Source organism: Leuciscus leuciscus (genome assembly GCF_965113295.1).
Source record: "Leuciscus leuciscus genome assembly, chromosome: 4".
NCBI lineage: Eukaryota > Metazoa > Chordata > Actinopteri > Cypriniformes > Leuciscidae > Leuciscus > Leuciscus leuciscus.
The window spans coordinates 20056570-20079362 of record NC_138728.1 but is presented as its reverse complement, the minus strand read 5'-3'; the positions used below and the strand labels follow the sequence as shown (position 1 = coordinate 20079362).

Here is a 22793-nt window from a genome sequence, read left to right as displayed (position 1 = left end):
TGTAAAACATTATAGTTGGTTTAACTTAAAGTAACCAACCTGGTTGCCTTAAAATGTTAAGTTAATTGAAGTTAAAAAATTTAGTTAATACAATGGTTTAATCAACAGAAAAACAGAAAATATTATGTTATATGAACCACATAAATGATCTAAGTTGATTTGACAAAAGAAAAAAGTATGAAAAAAAAATTATGAGTATTTTTTTACAGTGATCAAGTTATTCATGTTAACAAAAAAAAAAAGATTTTTACACGCAATAAATTGTGAGTGGCACTAACTTACCACCACAGTATTAAAGGTGGCATAACAAACCAATAAATATTTGTTAAAAATATTGTTATAGAAATATTCTGTTACGCTCAATCGACAGCATTTGGGGTGTAATGTTAATTACAGCATAATATCATTTCCAAAGAAGGAAAAATCAATTGCGGAGAAGTGCTTATTATGGAAGTAAATGGAGCCAATTTTTGGAAGCGAAAATGTGAAAATTGCAATTTTAGTAAAGCACTTACATCAGTTATTCTGTCAATTTATGTAAAGTCGTTCTCGTAATTTTTTCGGTCGTTTTAGGTTTTTAGCATTACGTTGTCTTTGCAACAAAGATGTAAAATTGGATGTAACTACACAGAAATGGTTAGTAAGCGATTTCTTCACACTAAAATCACTGTAGTACGCATACTATTTACGTCTGGTATAGCTATCCTATAGCCTGGCTAACGTCAGACCTCTTTCTCATTGAGACGTGGTCTGGGAACCACATGTTCATTTTCTCGTATTTGAGGCGTGGTTTACGAATGCCCAGAGCCGTTTATTGGGCGCTACGAATGTCTATCAAATGCGCCTGTACGTACCTCATAGCCAATCGTTTCAATTATACCAGATGACGTATGTAGAGCGACAGAAATTCGACGAGGAAGAAGACGAAATAAACTTGCGTTCTAAACTACTTAGAACACTATCGAAGGCTGCATCAAAAGGTAACTTCGCGTCTGATGCCATGTTGGATCCATAGATATAAACAAACTGCTTCGGTGTGTCGCATAGACCACGTCGTCATCGTCTTGCTGCTCCCTCCCCGTTCTGTGATTGGTTCCCTTTTTGAGGGGAAAATCTAGTCCATGGTGTCCAGGCTGCCTAGCAGCGTGAATAAAATTACGCTGCGCCCAAGGCAGCATGGGGAAACCCAGGCTAGCTATCCTATTGAAAAGTGAGGATTTTAATGTTGGCCCGATTTACTTCCATTGTCAGTGACTTGTAGAAAAGTATTTATGTGTTAAACAACATAACAAAAATGTCGCGAGGGTGTTGCTAAATGGTTGTTAAGGTGCTCTAAGTGGTTGCTAGGGTTTCTGAGTGGTTGTTAAGGCGTTGCTAAGTAGTTACTAGGTGTTATGAGTCAAAATAGCCCTTCTCCAAGTCTCTGTGATGTTGTTTTTCATGTGAATACCAAAAGATGATTGTAGATATAGAAAGAAAGAAAAAAAAAAACATATACTAAAATGTTATGTGTAAACAGAAGAAGAAAAAAAATAACACTAATTAATACTCAGACATTGTTATGCCAAAAAGTCGGAAGCAGCTAACAATATACATTCATATATAGTTTTTTTTCCTCAGCTCAAATTTCTCAAAACTCTCTTTCTTGTTTGGTAAATGCGTCTGCATGAGTGCCAAGCGCTTCCTGTCGTTTGACTGACAGCTCAAACCGCACTTCCTGCATCACTGAAGGACTGTAGCACAGATAGCAAGTTTCTGCTGTTACCTGCTTCTGCTACCAGGATAGACAGAAGAGAGACAAACAACACAGCAGGACACAGACAGACACTTTAATGTCATAACTTTATAGTAGGCCTTTGTTGACTCCATGAGAGTGATATTTCATCAAACACATGTGTGTGGTCAATACTGAACTATCCCAGCTTGTGAAAGCTACAGGGGTGGAAGAAGTGTGGGATCAAACAACAAACCCCTCTATTGAACTCACGCACTGGACTGGACTGAACTGAACTATAAATACATTTGAGCTTTTCCAAGCCTCTTGAGAGGTTCATCTCATAAGGCTTGTCAAAAGAATATTCCAGGTTCAACAGTTAGGCTCAATGGACAGACTCTGTGGCTCATTTACCACAGACAATATTCTCTCATCTCTCATCACAAAACATTACATTAATTCACTTACAGTGGAAGTCTATGGGGCAAGTAAACCTGGAGCGTATATAAGCAGAATTGTGAAGGTTGTATTTTGTTAAAGCAATTTTTCTGTATAAAAATGTGTTATTTGAGCAGTAGTTGTCAAAAATTATTATTATTATTTTTATTTTTATTTATTTTTTTAGATGGGACCAGGGTTATATTGTGAACTAGAACTATTAAAAACCTTTCTGTTCAAATAAAACTGAAATAAAATAAAATATAGCATTAGTTGGAAAAACTTGCACAAAAAAAAAGGATATATGGTTAGGCCTAAGTTGAACCACTAAAAGTATTAACTGGAAATAAATATGAACTAAAACTGAACTAAAAACAAATTAAACCTTAACAGCAATATTTAAAAAAAGTAAATAAATAAAAAGGCTAAAACTTCAAATTTTCCTGGAAACTAAACACATACAAATATTTGTTTTCAGATCTTTTTGTTTTTAGTGTTGCATAATGTAAAAACACGGATACCAGACTTACTCGTTTATTATGAATTGGGGCTGCATGATATATCGTTTTAGCATCGATATAGCAATGTGCGCAGTCATCGATAGTCAGAATGTGCGATAACAAGTTTTGGGATTGTAGTTGATCCGTGTGGACCAAGCACCACAGTTCATAACGTGATTCTCGGATAAATTGCAAAGTAAAAAGATCATAGAGCGAAAGCTATTCAATTGCACGTGTTTTAGGTCCTGTCAGTTTAAATCAGCAAATCAGCATAATAGAATGGTCATGTGACACTGAAGCCACCACAGGAGTAAATTAAAAGATCGAAACCTGGGTGTTTCAGGAAATGGAGACATCCAGAACCTGGACTGACAACCACATCTATTGTTTGACAAACAATGTGAGTCAAGATTTAACAGTACAGTAAATTCAAAAACAGAAATATTGTGCATTTCTATCTGAGAGGTAAAGAAACACCTGCATTTGGTGTAAACAAACGTGTGTTCAAGGTTTCAGCACTATAACATAGTATATTAAGTATATTATATATCACTAAAAAGCAGATCTACTGCACACGGTTTCTCATGCAACACCACATAATATTCTAAGATAAAGAGCAGAATATTAATGTGTACCGTATCTCATAGAACTTACGATTCAGTGTATTTTTAACCCAAAAATTCACTAAAAGATGAACAACTGAAAAACAGCACTACTTTTCACAACCTTTTCATTCAATATTCTTATAGCTGCTGTTATTCAGCTATTTGCTGTTATTAATGCTTGTGTTCACTTATTCATGTTGGTGTATCGCAGTATTATTGACCCATGGGTTTCTGCCACAAGGCTGTTGAAATAACATGGCACCCTCGGCAAACCGTTATAGCATCATCGTATTTGAGGTTTAGCACCATGTCAACCTTTGTAAAGAAATCAACGTTATAACCACTGAGCATCCACATTTTCTTTGTTAACCTTTAAATAGCATAAATCATATCGGTAATTATAATGGCAAACCATTCCCTTTTTGATAGTTAGCTTTAGATGAAGGCTATTTCAGGTATAATGCAATATATATATTAAAAAGGTAGGCCTAAATGTTGAAGTAACCCGTTTTAAATCATGTAACACTGGCTCTGCTCCTCTTGGTTAAAGTGTGGTTGGAAATTGCAGTCTGATTGTGAGTAAGATGTTCCAGTGACCAACATTTGTAGTTCCTCTAATTCACACATTCTGTGTCATACACACCACAGAAGGTACTTAGTATGTTCAATTTTTTTTTCTTGTTTTTGATCGTTTTGTTTTTCTAGATCAGTCTAAATGTGTATTTTTTATTATGGATGGCGGATCACTTGCAGACACACGTTACACACTGTGCTGAGTGTTAATGTACAGTAAAATGCTTTAAAAATATATTGAACACATCACATTGGTGTTCACTATAAATCATGTCTTTAAATGCACATAATCCTTCAGAAAATGTGATTCTTTGACAATAATGCTGTTGTTTCCAAGCAATAATTGGCAGTTAAAAAGAGTCAAGTGATTGTTTTTTCTCTACAAATCTCAGTTGATTCATATGACACTTTTTCTGCTGAAGAAAAGACCCGAGTGTCTTAAGTTTTAGAAGACATCTCAATGCTTCAAACTGAGCTCAGATTTGCCAAGATACCAAAATATGCTATCAAAAGAAATCTCAATATGAACTCACCATTTCTCACCAAATTCCTCCAAGTCAACAACTGTCGAATTTTAGGTGAAACATCAGAGTCTAACTGTCTCCTGAGCTTTGAAAGAGCAAGATTTGAGTAATAATATCTCTTGAGACCTATAAAAGAGCTTCATTCACCTCTGTGGGTAGAATTTACATCTCGGTAGGTAAGGCTAAAGCCACAACAATTCAGAATGTCAACAACTGATTTAGAATAGACCAAAATAGCAATAAAATAAAGGATAAACAAGCCTTCAATCCTACCACAGAATGAAAATCCAAGCTTGTGCTTTGAACTGCAACAAAAGCTCGTGATCCACAGCTTTTACTACACTTGTGTGGGTTTCCTTCTTCTAACTGAAGAATAAATCTTCTTGATACATCCCACACATGGTGTTTTAAAAGATCACATCACATTATGTTTTCAGAAGACTAAGTTCTCGAATGCAAAGTTAACTTCTACAGGTTTCTTCTACTTTTTGTGGTTTCCTGCAACCGCCACACGAACTGCTAAAAGCAAAACCAACTGGAAAAGGTTGCAGAATGTTGTGTGATGGTGCGTTAACATATAATTAGTGTATTCTTAGGCAACAGTTAGGCTAACTTGTACTTCTAGTCAGCAGTTTCATCAGCAGCACTGACAGCCAGTGTGTTTCTCTTTTATTGATGCAGTTCTGTAGGTTATTAGAGTTATTTCAAAAATAAATAAAAAAGCTTTAAATGAAGGCTCATACATATAAGGTAAAGAGAATACAAAGGGCACTTACCCAGTGCTGTTCAATGCAGAACTCTGAAAGGACTCGCTGCTTATGGAACTTCTGCAGGGCGTCAGGTTCAGGTTGCGCGCGCACGTTACGCGCGCGCCGCGCGTTTCACACCTCTCATCATCACACACTGAACTAAAGGAAGCAGAAAGCAAGTGCTTTGCGGTTTGCAAAATTGCAGTTACCTGCAAAAATATAGGTCAGCTTCTTTTAATGGAATGAATGTGGAGTGGAAGGCTCAAAGTTCTTAATTTTCTCATTCAAGTTCTCATTCTTAATTTTTCAGTATATTTTGGGATCCGTAGATACATAGCCTAAATACCTGTTGCATAAAAATGTGTTTTGTAGCCTGCTTTATTTTATTATTATTATTTAGAAGCTGGTGAGTGTTAACGAACGCTACAATGTTACATTTGTCGATCATATTTCAGCAAACAAAGTGCTGTTTTTGCTCGGCTCTTTAGACTCTTTTTGAGTCGACTCGTCTCAATGAATTAGTCAAACGAGTTAAAATCTGAATGATCTAAACGGCTCACTCGCAAAGGGAATCGATTACGTCATTTATTGGCACTCGAGTAAGTCTTTACAAAATACAAATAGGCTACATGTGTTACAGAAATTTGATGGACACAATTTGATAAGCACACTAGCAATAATTGTTCTATTTCGGAGATTTGTTTTTATTCTTATATGTATTCAATTACAGCTGACTATTTTTACTCTTTCATGTTTATTTTTAATTAGACTGCCGTATTTTGCCCAAACACACTGTTTCTTTTAAGTAGAAAAGTTATATCGAGACAAAACATAAGTGACAGAAATTCCTGGACACGTAATGCACTTTTGACTGGTGATAGGAGTTGGTGAATAATTTTTTGAACCGGTTCTTAGAAACCAAATGATTCAGTAAAATGAATCATAGGAATGATCTGCCAGCAGGCGGCGCTAAATTACAAAAATAAAAATAAAAAATAAAAAATAAATCGCCGCAGTGACACCCATGTCCTCAAAAAGACAGATACATGTAAATGATTTCTCTTTCTAAAAGTGTTGTGATCGGAAATGTTATTTTATTTTATTTTATTTTATTTTATTTACAAAATCATTTGAGTAAAATAAATGATAAAGTGTATATAGGTGCCATAGGAATATGGCACAATTTATCAGCATGTGCAAATACTGTTTGAGAAACATTAAAGTATATACTTGTTCAAAATAACAACTTCAGTGAGTACATTTTTTTTTTTTTTTTTTTTTTTTAGCTTTAAATGACATAATTTACTATGTGATAACATTATACAAAAGCCAACAGATAAATTAGCCCTACAAACTTTATGATGTGGGTATACAGTGTATTGCTTAGAATTAGTTATAAACATATAAATAAATTAGGCAGTTAGTGTTATAAACATCTGACAGTTAACCAGCTACAGATGGAGGATTGATTTGTATGGTGCATTTTTTTCTTTCTTTTTTTCTAGATGGAATGGACGTGATGAATTGTGAGAATTTGTTTTATTGCACTCTTTTTGGGGGAAAGTAAGTGAGTGGCGTTAAAGAGAGGAAGATGAAGGAGAAATAGGGAGGGGTGGAAATATGGGGGGATGGGACGAATAGTAAGATAATAGTAATTGTTGCGTTGCATCAGGGAACGTGCCTTCACTCTATATTTCTGTTGCCATGGAAACCTGTGAGGGAGCTGGGGATATCTGGGAGACCCCCAGCGAAAGTCCTACACACACACACAGAGAGAGAGAGAGAGAGAGAGAGAGAGAGAGAGAGAGAGAGAGAGAGAGAGAGAGAGAGAGAGAGAGAGAGAGAAATCCTGTGTGATTGTGTGGGAATGTCTGAATAAATTTCATTTTAATTATTTGAATGGAATCCAGAGCTTTGGAAAGAAGCAATTGTTGTGTCTGTTATTTAGATTTATGACCAAATCCCACGGATCTGCCAAAAGCCCCACTTAATCTCAGTGTGTAGCTAGTTAATAATAGCTCTAGGGAAATTAACTCCTGTCTTAATTTTATTTTATCTAATGAGATTGATTTACTCCAATTATGACAGAAATGAAATACTGACTGTAGAATATCACTGTTAAAAATGCATTAGATAATGATCGAGATGACTGATATTTTGATTGCTAGCATCACTTTTTTCCCCCTTTTACTCCTCCAGATAGACCAGATCTATATCTGCAGAAGTATTTATATATGGCATGGCTACTTGCATTCATGTTTCATAAATTGAAGTACAAAATTCATAATTCCAAAGTAAAAAAACAAAAAAAAAACAAAAAAACAATACAATACTTTACATGGTACTTACAGTTTTTCTCAGTCGCTTTGGTGCATTTCTCACATCACTATTTACATTTGTACAACAGTTAATGCAGTTCTCAAAACAATTAGTACAAACTGCAAAACCTAGTTGATAACCTGCAAAAGTGTGTCACTTGCTCAAAATGGATAGCTCATTCCTCAAAAGCAAGTATTCATGTCAATGAAAGTGTCATGTCATCAAGATGAAAAGTCCTGACACCATTGTTTATGAACAAGATAGTCAAATGGCTTTGTCATGTTTTCATTATGACAGTTTACTCTGTAAATGTTTTCCAATGCAAAAAAGTCAGATCTTGGTGACACTACCTGGAAATGCTCAAGACAGCACTATATACTATTTGCACAGCCATTTGAAAAATACAGTAAAGTTACACATTACTGTATTTAGTGAGGTAACTGAGTACAAGACACTGAATCTGTATGTTTCACATTGTTACTGCATATTCTCTTTGCAATTCTAATTTGTTCACAGCATTTTGCAAATTAAAAAATACATCCTTATTTACAACAAACATAAACTCCCTTTGGGTAGAGCTGTGCACAACTGGAAACAATATTGCAGTACATATTGGAACTGAACATTGGTTGCAACTAATGCTTCACACACCCCTTCTCATCAGTGAAAGCTGAGATTCACCTGAGAGAAATTGTTCAATTTAGGAGACATTTTCAGGAAAAAAAAAGATTTACAAAAATGTGTAAAATTTGCTTGACAGATTTTGACAACTAGTTCAACATTTTTGTATGTAATGACTCAAGCCATGAAATGAGGACTATTAGTTTTATATGGAATGACTATTCAGCATTCACAAGTTAATTTTGACTGACATGACATAAGCAAATGATAATGTTATAAAACAGCAGAGAGTTGTATGAAAGCAATTGATGCATGTCCAAAAGCATTTGCAATTTGTTGGAAGGAATGAGAAACTGCTACTATGATGTGCACAAATGACTAAATGTTGTGGAGGTTGAACTAACTGTTGTGCAAATGTAAATAGTGATGTGAGATATGCACCAAAGCGACTGAGAAAAACTATAAATTCTTGTCATTACATAGTTTTGTTTCCCAGTCTATTTTACATATTTCAACACTGGAAAATAATTTTAATGTTCACAGTAAAGTACTTTGCTGTGTATTTAGTCATTTTTACTGTAATTTAACTTTACTGTACAATGCAAGACATTTTTTAAATTTGATAAAACCACTAGACAAGGAAATATATAATAATGATAGATAGATAGATAGATAGATAGATAGATAGATAGATAGATAGATACACTCTAAAAACTGCTGGGTTGTGTTAACCCAATTTTGGGTCAAATATGGTCTCACCCAACGTTGGGTTAAAAAATGCAATTTAAAAATGGACAAATTGCATTTTGGACAAAATCAAAAATGGACAAAAATGCAATTTAAAAATGGACAAATTGCATTGGTTACATTAAAAATGTAAACCAACGGCTGGGTTTGTCCATTTTTAAATAAAATTTTTAACCCAACGTTGGGTGAGACCATATTTGACCCAAAATTGGGTTAACACAACCCAGCAGTTTTTAGAGTGTAGATAGATAGATAGATAGATAGATAGATAGATAGATAGATAGATAGATAGATAGATAGATAGATAGATAGATAGATAGATAGAATTTCAACATGTATTTATATACAAATAAACATTAAAAAAATTAAAGATACACTGTTAGAAAAAACTGTAGAAATTACAGTATTACTGGCAGCTGCTTGCCAGTAACTTACTGTAGATTTAAATTGATGTTATTTACTGGCAACAATTTGTACAAAATTAAATGAACATTAAACATTAACAAGTCTTTATCTTTACATAATAAAACTAAAATAACAGCCTCATGCAAAGCATTCTTGGAACCAAAACCTGAAGGAAAAAAACAGAAAAAGGTTGATGAAGATTTCTGGTTCCCAGAATGCTTTGCACTAGATTGTTATTTTATAATTTTATTCTGTAAAGACAAAGACTTGTTAATGTTTAATGTTCATTTAACTTTGAACAAACTGTTGCCAGTAAATAACATAAATTTAAATCTACAGTAAGTTACTGGCAAGCAGCTGCATAACTACAGCAAATTTTTTACAGTGTAAGATAGCATTTTTAATAAAGTGTTTTATCTTTGACCTTCTTCACAGAGTGTGATCTTGCTTTTAGTTAGTTTTGAGAAATTGTAGCATCATTTCAGGAAATGTGCTTTTGCTGTGTTGGGAAACTAATAAGATGCATCGCAAAACCCCAAATCTTAGACACCATCTGCGCTAATGAAAGTTGTTCACTTGTGTGTGTGGTCTTGACTTATTTTTAGCAATGGTTAAAATAATTAAAGGGATACTCCACTTTAACATGAAAATTCTGTCATCATATACTCACCCTCATGTTGTTTCAAACCTGTATGAATTTCTTTCTTCTGCTGAACAGAAAGGAAGATATTTAGAAGAATGTCAGTAACCAGACAGTTTCTGGTACCATTGACTTCCATAGTATATTTTTTTCCTACTATGGAAGTCAATGGTACCAGAAACTGTCTGGTTACTGATATTCTTCTAAATATCTTCCTTTCTGTTCAGCAGAAGAAAGAAATTCATACAGGTTTGAAACAACATGAGGGTGAGTATATGATGACAGAATTTTCATTTTAAAGTGGAGTATCCCTTTAAATCCAACTAGACTTTAATAATGTTCTTTTTTTTCAATAAGCAAAAAGTATGGCATGTACTAATGAACTCTGGAGTAAGATCATTTATCTGTTATACAACAAAACATTCAAATTCTTTATGTTGTGTGGAAAACATTGAACGCAAATGTAACATAAGGCCTGTTTATGCTTATGGGAAATGATAGGAAACCACTTTCTCTATATTGCTTCTGTTAGTGTTATTTTTACAGGAAGTATGAATGAATATGAAACAGTTTTCTCAAAACCATCTCTGTTTAAGCAGCTCGCATGCTGAGATTGTACTGTCATTCACAGTGAATACAAATGAAAGGACCACACACACACACACACACACACACACACACACACACAAACACAAACACACAGATTGCTGGAATGCCCCATGCAGTGAAAAATATCCTGCCGCGTGACTGAATTGGCTGTAGAGAGAAACTGTGGAAACGTTTAGTGAAAAAATATTCATAATATCAATGATACTTTAAAACAGTTTGCAGGAAAACCTAAATACTTTGGTTCATTTTAATGAAAAAGTTTTAATCATTATAACAGAGGTTTTCCGTAATATTTTCTGAGCTAATCATATTCAGTTTGTTTTCACTATTGCAGCATTTTTCCAAAACACTCCTCCATGACTAGTACAGACAGGAAATGATGCGTTGTGCTTTGTGCCATCTGAGAGACTTTCTGTCATCCGATAGAATGAAAACAAGCAGAATCGACACAATTTATCAGTAATATAAGAAAATCCCTTGATAGACATACAATTGTAAAGAACAATCCCATATTAAATCTCATATACAACTTGAAATGGTTGTTTCTCCTATATATATATATATATATATATATATATATATATATATATATATATATATATATATATATATATATATATATATATATATATATATATGAAATGGAAAAGAAATTGAGAGTCTCAAATGTTTACTAAAAAACAGGCATTTAGCCTTCTGAAAATCTTGCCCTTCACTGTCGCTCTTACATTTTTTTTTTTTATACAGATTGTGCCAGATTTGGCATCTGTGATTAAAATTGTGTTGGTTCTTGCATATTTTCTAACGGAAATATTTTTAATGAATAGCAAATCATATTTTGATCTTTTCCCCACACCAAACTATATGGATTCAGAATAGAGCCAAATGGACCACTTTTTTGGAACTCAAAAGAATCAAATCAACCCTGAAGGCCATTTTTATTTTTTAGCATCTGTCTTTGACATCTCATCTCAAAGCCTCCACATACTTCTTTCTGGACTAATAGTGCATCTTGAAGACCAAAAATGCTGAAATCTGCAAGCCATTTTCTGAACGTGAATTGGATCACCTTACATTAATTTTGCTTTAAAGGAGCCGTGTGTAAGATTGTGGCCAAAACTGGTACTGCAATCACTTTCAACTAACTTTAGAGCGGTGTATCCCCTCCCCCTCCCCCCTGACTCGAGGTTGCCAGATAGGCTGCAGGATCCAGCAGGAACGTAGACTGCTATAGCTGTGGTAACTAGAGCAAAGCTGGCAACCCTGGTGCCGAAACACTACTGACTTCGTGATTGGTAGATAGGTGGAGGGTGGGGCTTCAGGCCAAAACACAAGATGACAACATCAACATCAGTTGAGGGCTGCAACTTCACTTTTAAATGACAATATCCTGGCTGGACTACTGTTGTCAGTGATATAAGTATTTGAAATGAACATGATTTGAAGTGACATATCAGGGCCATTTTATGATTAATTGAAATACATTTCTTACATACAGCTCCTTTAAAGGTCCCATGACATGGATTATTTTATTATTTTATAATGTTTCCTGGGGTGCCCTTATAATGTTAGTATGTTTTTAAGATCAAAAATTGTAATAATTTTGAAATAAAAGGCATTTTTCCAAGCCTGATTTTAGCCTCTGATTTGAACGCACTGTTTGAAGGGGCGTGTCTGCTGTGAGACTTCAGTGTAAACGCCCACTGCTGTGATTGGCTGACATGCTTGCATATGAAATAGCTAGCATTAAATGTGGAACTCTCTCGAATACTTTTACTATTACAGCTATTATACGTTTTTACTATTACACTATTATCGAGATGAACAAATCGTGAGAAGTTTTTTAAGTATTTAGATCTATTCCCATCACATAAAAGGTTGCAGTGATGAGCATTGAGCAGACGACAGCCCGTTGGTTGCGTGAATGAAGATCTTATCATTGCAACGCAGTTTCTGCACTCTCACTAATGATTTCACCAATGCAAACATGAGGTAGGCTAAGTACAGTAAGAGCTTGCTTGTGCAGCGTAACAGAGTCATTGATTACATAACGAGTTTTGGCAAGTGTCCAGAAAAACTCGCGCTGTGTGATTGACAGCTTGGGCGATTGGAAAGGGATTGTTCTTTGATCGCTTTCTGTATATATTTTAATCATAGTTTAAATAAGATTATTTTCATCCTACCAAGAGAAACGAAGTTGATATTAGTCACTGGCTTGATTTACTGATGCATGAACAGTATTGAACGAGTTTGAGATCAAGATGATCTGTCTGAACTTGAACAATTACACATCAGAAATTCACATAACCCACTGGTTCTTCAGAGGCTCGGATGAAGGAACTAAAAAAAATACTTTTGTGTTCATTTGTACATCCAAACACTGAGCAACTGCCATGCTTCGCTCGTTTGCAAGCCATGATGTCTCTCGAGGAAAAACCAATATCACGCTCGCGCAGCTCATTTTCTCATGGGCGGGCCAAATTCTCTTTGCAAGCAAAGAAGAGAAAGGGGAGGTGACCTTTCCCTTTATGACGACATAAGGGGAAGATTTCTAGATTCGCCCGTCTGAGCTTTCATTTTCTCAAAAATACCCAGGGCTTGGTTTACACCAATCAAAATGTCTAGCCACTTGCATCATACAGTGAAAGTCTCCAAAAAGTGCTTAAAAAGTAGTCCATACAGCTGTTCTGTGTGTCACAAGTTAATAAATATGAAACTAGTCTTTGTTTAAAATTGAATGGAGACAGTCTGTGATGCTCTTTGTATGAAAAAGCAGCATGAACATTCCCGCTTAATGACTCCTTTTGTAAAATAAATTTTTCAATGATATAATGATAATAATAATAATAATTATTAATTATATTTCTGAAGTTATTATATATTAAATTAGTCTCTGAGCTTGCATCCAATTTCATTGCATGGAAAAGAGCGGCATGAACATTCTGCTTAACTCCTTTTTTCAGTATTAATAATAACAATAATCATCATCATCATCATCATCATCATTAAATTTTTTTAAGGTAATAAATATTAAATTATTCATAGTTTGAGCATGATATACAGACCCCTTCCAATTTCATTCAAATTTTTGGGAGGACTTTAATTGTTTTTTGGGGGTTTTTGGTGGTTTTCTGTTGCTTACATGAAATATTACAAACTATTTTTATATGATTACTAAAATCATTTTTTGAATGCAGACTAATTTACTCCAAACCTAAACACCTGATTATTATGACCTCTATAACTTTTTAAAACCTTGTCTACAAAATAATTACTTGCATATAAAATGAGATATTTTGTACGAAAAGGATCCCTTTAAAAATATACACACATCTATATTGTTCAGCTCTCTTCCATTGATGGAAGTTTAAGATGTTTCTTCATGTTTGATCAAGTTGATAAATGCACACACACACACACACACACACCTACAGGCAAGGTCGCAACAGAGTCCTGAAGTGAAACTTTGCTTGATTCTTTTTCCATGATGAGTCATTTCACTCGATGTCAAAGATATCAATATGACTAACACTAATTATGCCTTTGCATTTTACAAAGAGCCCATTCTTATTTGAATGCATGTGTTTTTTTCCCCCTCCAGATCTAAAATGGGACAAGGAACAATGTCGGGGGTTATTACATTCACCTGTTATTACACTGAAAGAAATGCGATGCTAGGCTGACCTAGAACACGCAACAAATGCATTTAAAGGCATCAATGATAGAGAGTATCCTATTATAGATAGCCTACTATCTTTACTATCTAGTGTTTAACTCAATGTTTGACTCTGATAACTCTGATATTCTATATATGAACACCCTGGGTTAATTTCAGTTATCTACCTTGCTTGAAAGAGCTTAACTGTACTGTATCTGTACAGACTGCGACCTCACTGTAAACTCAGGTAATTATGATTCATTTTAGTGTTGCGCTTTAAATTCAGCAGCGAGTGAGCGTGCCGCTGATTAAAAGCGGTGCAGGAAACACTGATTCTGGCAACCATCTGATTTGGTACATTAAAGGGTAACTCTCGCCAAAATTGAACCAAGGCTCTTTTTGTTAATCTACCCGAGTCAAACTTTGGTTTTGTACCATAGACTGTAAAAAAAATATGGACGTAGTGTCCGTGACGTCATCCGTAGGTTTCTGAAAGAGCATTTTTGAAGCCTAAAGTGGGCGGAGCCGGCCGTCGCCATCTTGGCCTTGCGTCACTCCCGGATGCAGGATGGTAGGGGAAGACTCATGAATATTCATTAGGGATGTCATCCCTGATTGGTCTGATGACCTACCCCTAACCCCACCCCTAAACCTACCCGCCACTGGGGGTCTGATGACCTACCCTAACCCCGCCCCTAAACCTACCCGTCACTGGGGTTAAGACCAATCAGGGATGACTTCCCTAATGAATGTTCATGAGTCTTCCCCTACCATCCTGGGGGAAAAAATTTCGCCTCCCGGATAACAGAAAATGGGCAAAGAGGCTGAGGAGCCTGGCTATCTGAAATCACGCCCACCTAGCTCGACGTGATCGAGTTAGCTTATGCTACTGACAGTACCAAGTCTGCGACTGCACAGGGCCTTGCGCTAAAGTGACAGTTCATGATGTAAAGCCAATTAAAAGTTCCTATTTTTGCCCTTCGAAATATTATAATAGTTAAAAGACATGGCTACAAGTGAGACTGTGTATCGTGATTCTGTACTATTCTGCTAGTTGAAAATGTATTATGCAGTAACTTAATATTACTTTGAGAGAGTGTGTGACAGTGATTTATGTGCATACATGTCAGTCACTCTTTTTTTACAGTCTATGGTCCGTCAGCGCGGCATCGCTCGTCAAGTTCGTAGAGAGCTTATTCAGTCCATTTTAAATTCTGATTTTGGCCGCCTCTCAGCTGGGTTAAACCATAGATATATTGCCTATGAAGTTCAAGTAAATGCGCTAGAAAATCCGCGCTCATTCAAGGGTGTGCATTTATTGCATGGACAGAGAAAGCGCCGACACCTGCAGGATTTCACCTGACGGTACATAAGCATATTATAATCTATCTGTTCCGTGAGAGCAGAACGAACGAGCCTTTACTGACGTTTTTAAATCTGAAAACTCCAAAAAGCAACGAAATTGTCAGACATCCATTAGTGCATGTTCACAGAGGAAAACAACTGAAATACAGCGCTGGTTGTTCTCTCGAACGATACTCGGCGACAACGACGGAATCCTAAACCGTGGGCGAAGTAATGGGTGTATTAAATTGTATGAAATAATCCCGAAAAAAAGCACAAACACTGCAGAGATGGCAAGTTCAGCAGCTAACATATGCTGAGGTGAAGTGACGGCTAGTAACAGCAGACAAACGGCTAGCAATGACATCAGCGGCAATCCACCTGTCACTCAAGTGGCCACACCCTTAATTATGCAGAACATTAAATATTAATCAACTAAACGGATGAGTTATAAAAAAATTCACCCCCCTCACAGTTGTTATGAAGGGCGAAATTAGCTGTATAGACCAAAGCCACATAGAGAACCAGGCTGTAAACACGTTTTTTTTCTGCTGTAAAGTTGGTAATTTTAACATGGGGGAGATACAGATTTGACTCACTTGTGCAGCCAGCCTCAAGCGGCCAGTCAATGAATTGCAGTTTAACTCACTTTCGTGTTGGTTTCAAGAGAGAGACGGGGAGGTTGCCGCTTGGGTAAAACCAGCACGGCACAAAAGACACACAGTATTGATACAAATACTTTAGCTAAATGAATAATGCATAAGTTGATACTTGTTCAAAACAATCACTTTAGCAAAGTTTATACTATTTTTGGGGTTATTTTGATAAATTAAATAATTAATGTTTGTTCAATAAATAGACTGTCATCAAAATTTATTAAAAAAATACAGAAACAAAAGTATTTTAAAAACTAAAAGATTCTTGAGATCTTTGTATTTAAATTGCTCCATAAGTCTAAAACATAAATAAAAAAAAAACATAAAATAGATCAAATTAGTACAGAATCAATTTTGCCACGATCAAGTCAAGTATCAGCCAAATTTCCAAGTCCATCATCAAAAGCATTTATGAAAAAAAGTGCTGAGCTGAATTTGTGCCATAGAGTGGTCTAAAAGAGAATTAAGTCAAATGTGCATTTTACCCCAGTGTGACTTTATAACTGTTGTAACCTACTATCATTTCAATTTGTACTGTAACTGTATAATATTAAATTAAATGTCTAATACTTCCATTTAAGATGAGGCAGCTCAGAGAGTGCGTGAGAGCCCACTGAGCATCAGCCAAATCAGACAGTTAAACTGGCTGACAGTAAATAAATATACTAGAGTGTGATAAGAAAGACAGACATTTAATTATTTAATTGGAAGAGTAATTATAACAACATAAATTGATTTAGCACTAAATCCTGATTGTAATCTAATTGCCCATGATTATAAAAGAGTTGTTATTAATTCTCTATATTAAGATGATACTGCCTCAGAGTCAAACTCCTTATAGTGCTTTAAAGAGCAGCTGAGTTTAATATCACTGGTGTCACCTACAGACTCTCTCAAGGTAAAGCCACACAAGCTGGACTGATGTATCAGAGAAACCACAAGAGCACTGTCTGATAGACTTTTATTCTATTTATTCTATAGACTTTTATTCTTTTATTCTATAAGATGTTAATGCTTTTCTTTCAGGTGTGGTTAAATTAATCATCCCTGCTGTTGCATCCAAAAAAAACAGTCATTGCTTGTATGGATTTTACCTGAGAGGAATTTTACTCCCTTAATTTGAATCGTTGAATTTTAATTTCCCCAAATTTTTTATGGGGTTGAAGATTTATTTTTCGTTAATTTAGCCACTATTTCAAATAAATGCCTAGGGTTTTGTTTATTTTCTTCTAATAGGGTTGAAAAATAAGCAGATCTAGCAGCTTTTAAGGCCTTTCTGTACGCAATCGTGCTCTCTTTCCATGAAATGCGAAAAAACTCATAAAGTTTTGTTTTCTTCCAGTTGCAAACCATTTTTCTGGCTGCTCTCTTAAGGGCCTGAGTGTGCTTTATGGCATTGGACTATTTTCTTAAATCTTCTTTAAGCGCAAAGGAGCATCTGTGTCTAAGGTGCTGGAAAAGAGAGAGTCAAATGTTTCTGTCACAATATCAAGTTCTTCTAAGCTATCTGGGATGCTGAGATGAAACTGATCAGGAATATTATTAAAAAAGCAATCTTTAGTGGCAGAAGTGATAGGTCTAACATATAACACGGAGTCGACTTTGCAGCCTTGGCTAAATGAAGTTTATACAAGACTAGATAATGATCTGAGATGTCATCGCTCTGCTGTAGAATTTCAACGGCATCAACACTGATTCCATGTGATAATATTAGATCTAGAGTATGATTACGACAATGAGTAGGTCCTGACATATGTTGTCTAACTCCAATAGAGTTAAGAATGTCTTTAAATGCCAATCCCAGTGCATCTTTTTCGTTATCTACATGTACATTAAAATGACCAACAATTAGGACTTTATCTGCAGCCAATACTAACTCTGATAACTGAAAAACTAACTCTAACTCTGAAAATCAGCAAATTCTTTGATAAAGTCTATATGGTGCCCTGGCGGCCTGTAGACAGTAGCCAGCACAAATCTCAAACGTGATTTATCATTTACACTAAGATAGTGTTACATTAAGCACCAACACTTCAAAAGAATTATATTTAAAACAAGACTTCTCAGTAATTCTGAAGTTAAATTACAGCAACCTTTGCCTTTCAGACGAGGCTCATGTTTATAACAGTAATATTGGGGTATGGACTCATTTAAATTTAAAATTGTATTGTTCATGGAACAGACACAGTCTCTATATGATGATATCTTGGTGAAAGAGGCTCTATGTGATGGGATTTATCTGACCTCAGTGACGTGAGACAGCTGGCAGACGGTTGGTTTAGCCAGTCTGTCTGCTTCCTGACCTGAGCCCAATTCATGTTTGAGCTCTAAGACTATGTGCCATATTACTAGAGAGAAGAGCAGCATCTCTTTTCAACAGGTCAGGTCTGCCCCAAAAACTTTTCCAATTGTCTATGAATTCTACTAGAGTTGGGGTACTCGAACTCGGGCTCGAGTCCAATTTTGAATGAACTCGGACTTGTCACGCACTCGGATGAAAATGTACTCGGACTTGACACGGACTCAGACATTTTAGACTCTGAAAAATGTCAGAGTACAGTCGAGTCCAGGCACTGGAGGACACAATATATTCCTTCATTAATAATTAGTTACACAGAACTTTATTATATTAAATATGAATCAAAAATGATTCACACCTTCACAAAATCCAAACATTCAGTGTAAGAGTAAAAAAATTACATAATATTATTTACAGTAAGTTTATTTGATTCACAGCTTATTTAGAGTTTTGACCTCGACAACCAAACTGCATTTACCGCAAACAGTCTAAACTAAAAGATTGTCAGATTTCTGTTAGATTGTCAGAACTAAAAGATTTTTACACATTGTCATATAGATAACCTGAAAATGCAGCAGTTTATTAAGGTTAAATCTTGCTTACCACTCTTACTAAAAAAAAAATGGGGTAAGCACACTTACATTCTCATTTTAAGAGGTGTTAAATATGGTTTGATTTGTTTACATTAGTTAATGTATTAGGCTAACTAACATGAACCATGAGCAATAGCCTACATTTGTTACTGTATTTATTCATCTTTGTTAATCTTAGTTGAACAAACAATGAACAGCTGTTTTTATTATGTTACTTCACACAGTGCATTAGGCTAACTACTGTTAACAAATACAACTTTTGATTTAAATTATGTAAGCTACTAGTAAATGGTGAAATTAACATTAATAAGATGAATAAATGCTGTAGAAGTGCAGTTTATTAATAGTTAATGTTAACTAATGTAGTTAACTAGAGTTTAATAAATTGAACCTTATTGTAAAGTGTTACCGATTTGTTATACACCGATTCAGTGTTGGACATATCAGTTGTTTTAACCATTCATTAAATGGAATCGGTTCAAAGGAGTCATTAGTTCGCGAATCGGACGTGTCATTAGCGGACTTGTATGCGTAAATGTTATCCCGGCAGTTAGGACATTGCACAAGATTTGTCAACACAGAAAACATTTCATCATTGGATAGGTTTTGTTTTGTTTTGTTTATTGAAAGTGTTTTTTATGTCAGCTGAATGGGCGGAACGCTTTTCAGAGAAGATAAGGCAACGTAAAAAAGTTTTATTTTTTATTTTATTTTTAGCACAATTAACACCCAGCAGTGGTAATTCAGGAAAAAAATATCCGAATACTCCACGTGAAACTTAGGTCTTCCGATCTTTTACCATCGTGATTTTGATTAATATGCGCGAGGTAGCGAGAGAGAGAGCAAGATAGTTTGAAGGCGCGCGCGGGACCGGGCCTCTCTCTCTCTGCTCGTTCTTTCAGTAACATGCGGCCTATCCCAAGCGCAGCAGTCATCTACATCACTCACCGATCAAATAAGGCTTTGGCGAGACAAAAATTCGCTTGTGAGAGAGACGCGTGAGTGACAGAGAGACGGAGGGAGAGCAGGGAAAGGAAATGCAGCTTAATGAATACGCTGCGTGTTTTAAATAGCGTAATTTTTTTTTTTTTTTTTTTTTTTTTTTTTTTTTTTTTTAACGAAACGCAATATGTGGCGGCCGGTGTTGATTCTGTGGCGCACCGCCACGAATTAGTCTATGTGTGGGAAACACTGAAGAGTGATAACTGCATTTAAATGTGGGAGTGAATCCGCTACAGTTTACGCTTTAGTCCTGTGGCGAGTCATGAAATTGCGATGATTCACATAGTAACCATAGCAACATGAGAATGTGATAACCATAGCAACATTTTGGTTTGAAACATTTGGTATCAACACTGTTTGGTATCAAATACAATAATCCGTGTTCCTCATAATATCTAACTGTTATGTGACTTTATCTTACAATTGCAAATTTGTTTCTTTCATTGAAATGGAGATCGGAGTTTTATCAGTGTGTGTAAGTATGCGATATGCACACAGCAGACTAATACTAACAATTGGACAAACATTGACTTCCAGTAAAATTACTTAATAAATTTGTGTTAAAATCAGCTTTCTACGGAGCTTTCTACCTTTGCAAAAAATAATAATAATACGGACTTTCCCGTGCGCACGCGAAAGTCCGTATTATTAATCTTTTATAAGCTTTCTTATTTTTTTCAGTCTTGTTTTTAATGTCTAGTATTGAAATTAACAAACGACAAACCGTAAATTGGTGTAAGTGTAGCCCACATGAAGAAATGCTATTGTAAATGTAATATTTCCTGACTATACATCCTTTAAAATGCACACTTGGTAGACAGCTTCCTGTAAAGTTATTTTCTTATGCAGTCTGTCCTGTACAGTAGCCTACATTTACTAGTTAACCGTCCTGATTTAAAAAAAAATTCTGAACTTTTGTGCAGGTGGAAACACAGAAGGATGTGTTTGGTGTGCCTCTGATTGACCTGAGGAAGAGTGGACAGATGAGGCAGGGTCTTCCTCTAGCGCTCATGCACATAGTGGAGTTTGTGGAGAAGCATGGTGAGTGTGTTTGACACTGTTTCTCAGTCTCCACGTATGCTGAGATTATGTGTATTTCTAAAATGTGTGTTTGTGTTTAGGTCTCAGTCAGAGTGGCCTGTTCAGAGTTGGTGGGAAAGTGAAACTCTGCCAGGAATTAAGGAAAGGTTTTGATCAAGGAAGCTTTCCGGAGTTTGACAGTGGGGATATTCCTACTCTTGCCTCATTATTGAAACTTTTCCTTAGGGAGTTGCCTGGTGGACTTATTCCAGAGTCACACAGGACACAACTGCTGAAGGTGTTCAGGGGTAAGTGAAGCTGCGGTGGTGAGGAGTGAAAATTTGGGGATAAGAAAATCAAATCTGACTGAATCTTCTTCATTGTATCTTGCAGATTCAAAAGAGGAAGAACTGAATCAGGCTGTGAGGATGATCCTGAACAGTCTTCCGGAGGAACATTTTAACGTCCTCTGCTACCTGTTGCACTTCCTGTCCCGTGTGGCAGCTGAGAGTCTTCTAAATCGTATGACATCCAAGAACTTGTCAATAGTTTTTGGACCCACCATCTTTCAGTAAGTGTTTGTGTGTGTGTATTCAGCTGATAGAATCTGTACTCCCAAGCACATTACAATGTAACTCAAGTACTGAGGTTTCAAGAATTACATGCACAAGTTTTCAGGATCCTATGAGACACAGAGACCAGTCTGATGGAGCTGTCAATCATAAAAGAAAGATGGGTGTCTGTTGTATAGTGATGTGACACGTTTGTTATCTGTGTGTGCAGCGTTCCTCTTGGCCCCACCATGATTGAGGAACAGGGGCTGTGTAACACTTTGACGGAGCACCTGCTGAACAATCTAAAACATTTGCTGCCGAACATGTACCCTCATGCATCCACCGGCAACAGAGCAGTGAGTTTGTACTGTGTTATGTTTCAAATGATGGTGGCATCTGTATGTGACTTGGGTTTATGAAATTGAATCTGCCATTATAATAATAATTAAATTAAATGATTAGTCATTGCTAGTGTTTAAGAGTGAAAATGATAATAGATAGGCTAATTCTATACTTTTGTATATGTATGAGAGATTGAAAATGCTTAGAAATGTGTTTGTGTGTTTGAGGAGTCAGGGGACTGGACTGACGAAGAGTGTGTCAAACAGCTGCCACTCACAGAAATGAGGTAAATATGCTGAACACACACTCACAAGCACATGCAGACCTGTGTTGTTGGCAAACAGTTGTTGATCAAATGCATGCACAGATCACATACACCCACAAACATGTACACATACAGTAGGATTCTGGTCATTATGGGTTTATTTAGTACCATTTATTGTTGAGTGCTTGTCAGTCCATCTTCATGCTTGTTCTGTGTATTTTCCAGATCAAAACTACCTAAAATTGGACGACTTGGGCGACTGAGAAAAGGATTAAGCAGTTTTGGGAGAACGTTTTTCTCATGCTTTCGCAGGTATGCAGCAGGATCTTTATCTTTTTATCTTTATCCTAAGACTGATCTGGTTGTTGCCCTGCATGTGCCCATATGAAATTTTTTAATTAAGTTTTACTGTGGTAGATCGTGAACAAGTTAAGATATAGGTAAAGTTTGATTTAGTTATACAGGTAATGAATGTGTTGAGTGAACAAACGTGATCTGTTTTCTTACTTTTTCATCACTTCACCACACAGTAACAAAATCGAGAGTGAAGAGGCCTCTGCAAAAATGGAGACCTAGACATGTGTGAGTAGAAGACAGTGGGGCTGGTGACCTGCAA

General features: G+C 35.9%; 2 protein-coding genes across 5 annotated transcripts in view; one reads left to right on the top strand and one right to left on the bottom strand.

Moving 5' to 3' along the window:
• The window catches only part of prkcq (protein kinase C, theta), a 23218-nt gene extending 17977 nt beyond the window's left edge, over positions 1 to 5241 (bottom strand). For 2 of the 4 annotated variants that reach the window (XM_082168215.1, XM_082168219.1), the window contains exon 1: positions 5131 to 5241. The gene's annotated coding sequence lies outside the window, so the exon portion shown is untranslated. Of the gene's footprint in view, positions 1 to 4363; positions 4607 to 4627; positions 5094 to 5130 lie in introns of those variants that run through there. The other 2 variants (XM_082168216.1, XM_082168218.1) reach the window with 2 other exon arrangements.
• Positions 182 to 22793, top strand: LOC309497897 (protein FAM13A-like). The gene is made up of 8 exons (XM_082168324.1): positions 182 to 3052; positions 20920 to 21037; positions 21118 to 21324; positions 21410 to 21587; positions 21800 to 21926; positions 22143 to 22198; positions 22403 to 22489; positions 22708 to 22793. The coding sequence occupies exons 1-8, from the start codon at positions 2999 to 3001 to the stop codon at positions 22751 to 22753; spliced, it is 873 nt and encodes a 290-aa protein (XP_082024450.1). The 5' UTR covers positions 182 to 2998; the 3' UTR covers positions 22754 to 22793.

What these genes read in the sequence shown, in the direction of transcription:
- LOC309497897 (XM_082168324.1), top strand. Translation starts at nt 2,999, where the DNA reads ATGGAGACATCCAGAACCTGGACTGACAACCACATCTATTGTTTGACA. An exon ending in ACTGCTGAAGGTGTTCAGGG is followed by an intron (nt 21,325 to 21,409) that starts GTAAGTGAAGCT and finishes TGTATCTTGCAG; the next exon opens with ATTCAAAAGAGGAAGAACTG. An exon ending in CATCCACCGGCAACAGAGCA is followed by an intron (nt 21,927 to 22,142) that starts GTGAGTTTGTAC and finishes GTGTTTGAGGAG; the next exon opens with TCAGGGGACTGGACTGACGA.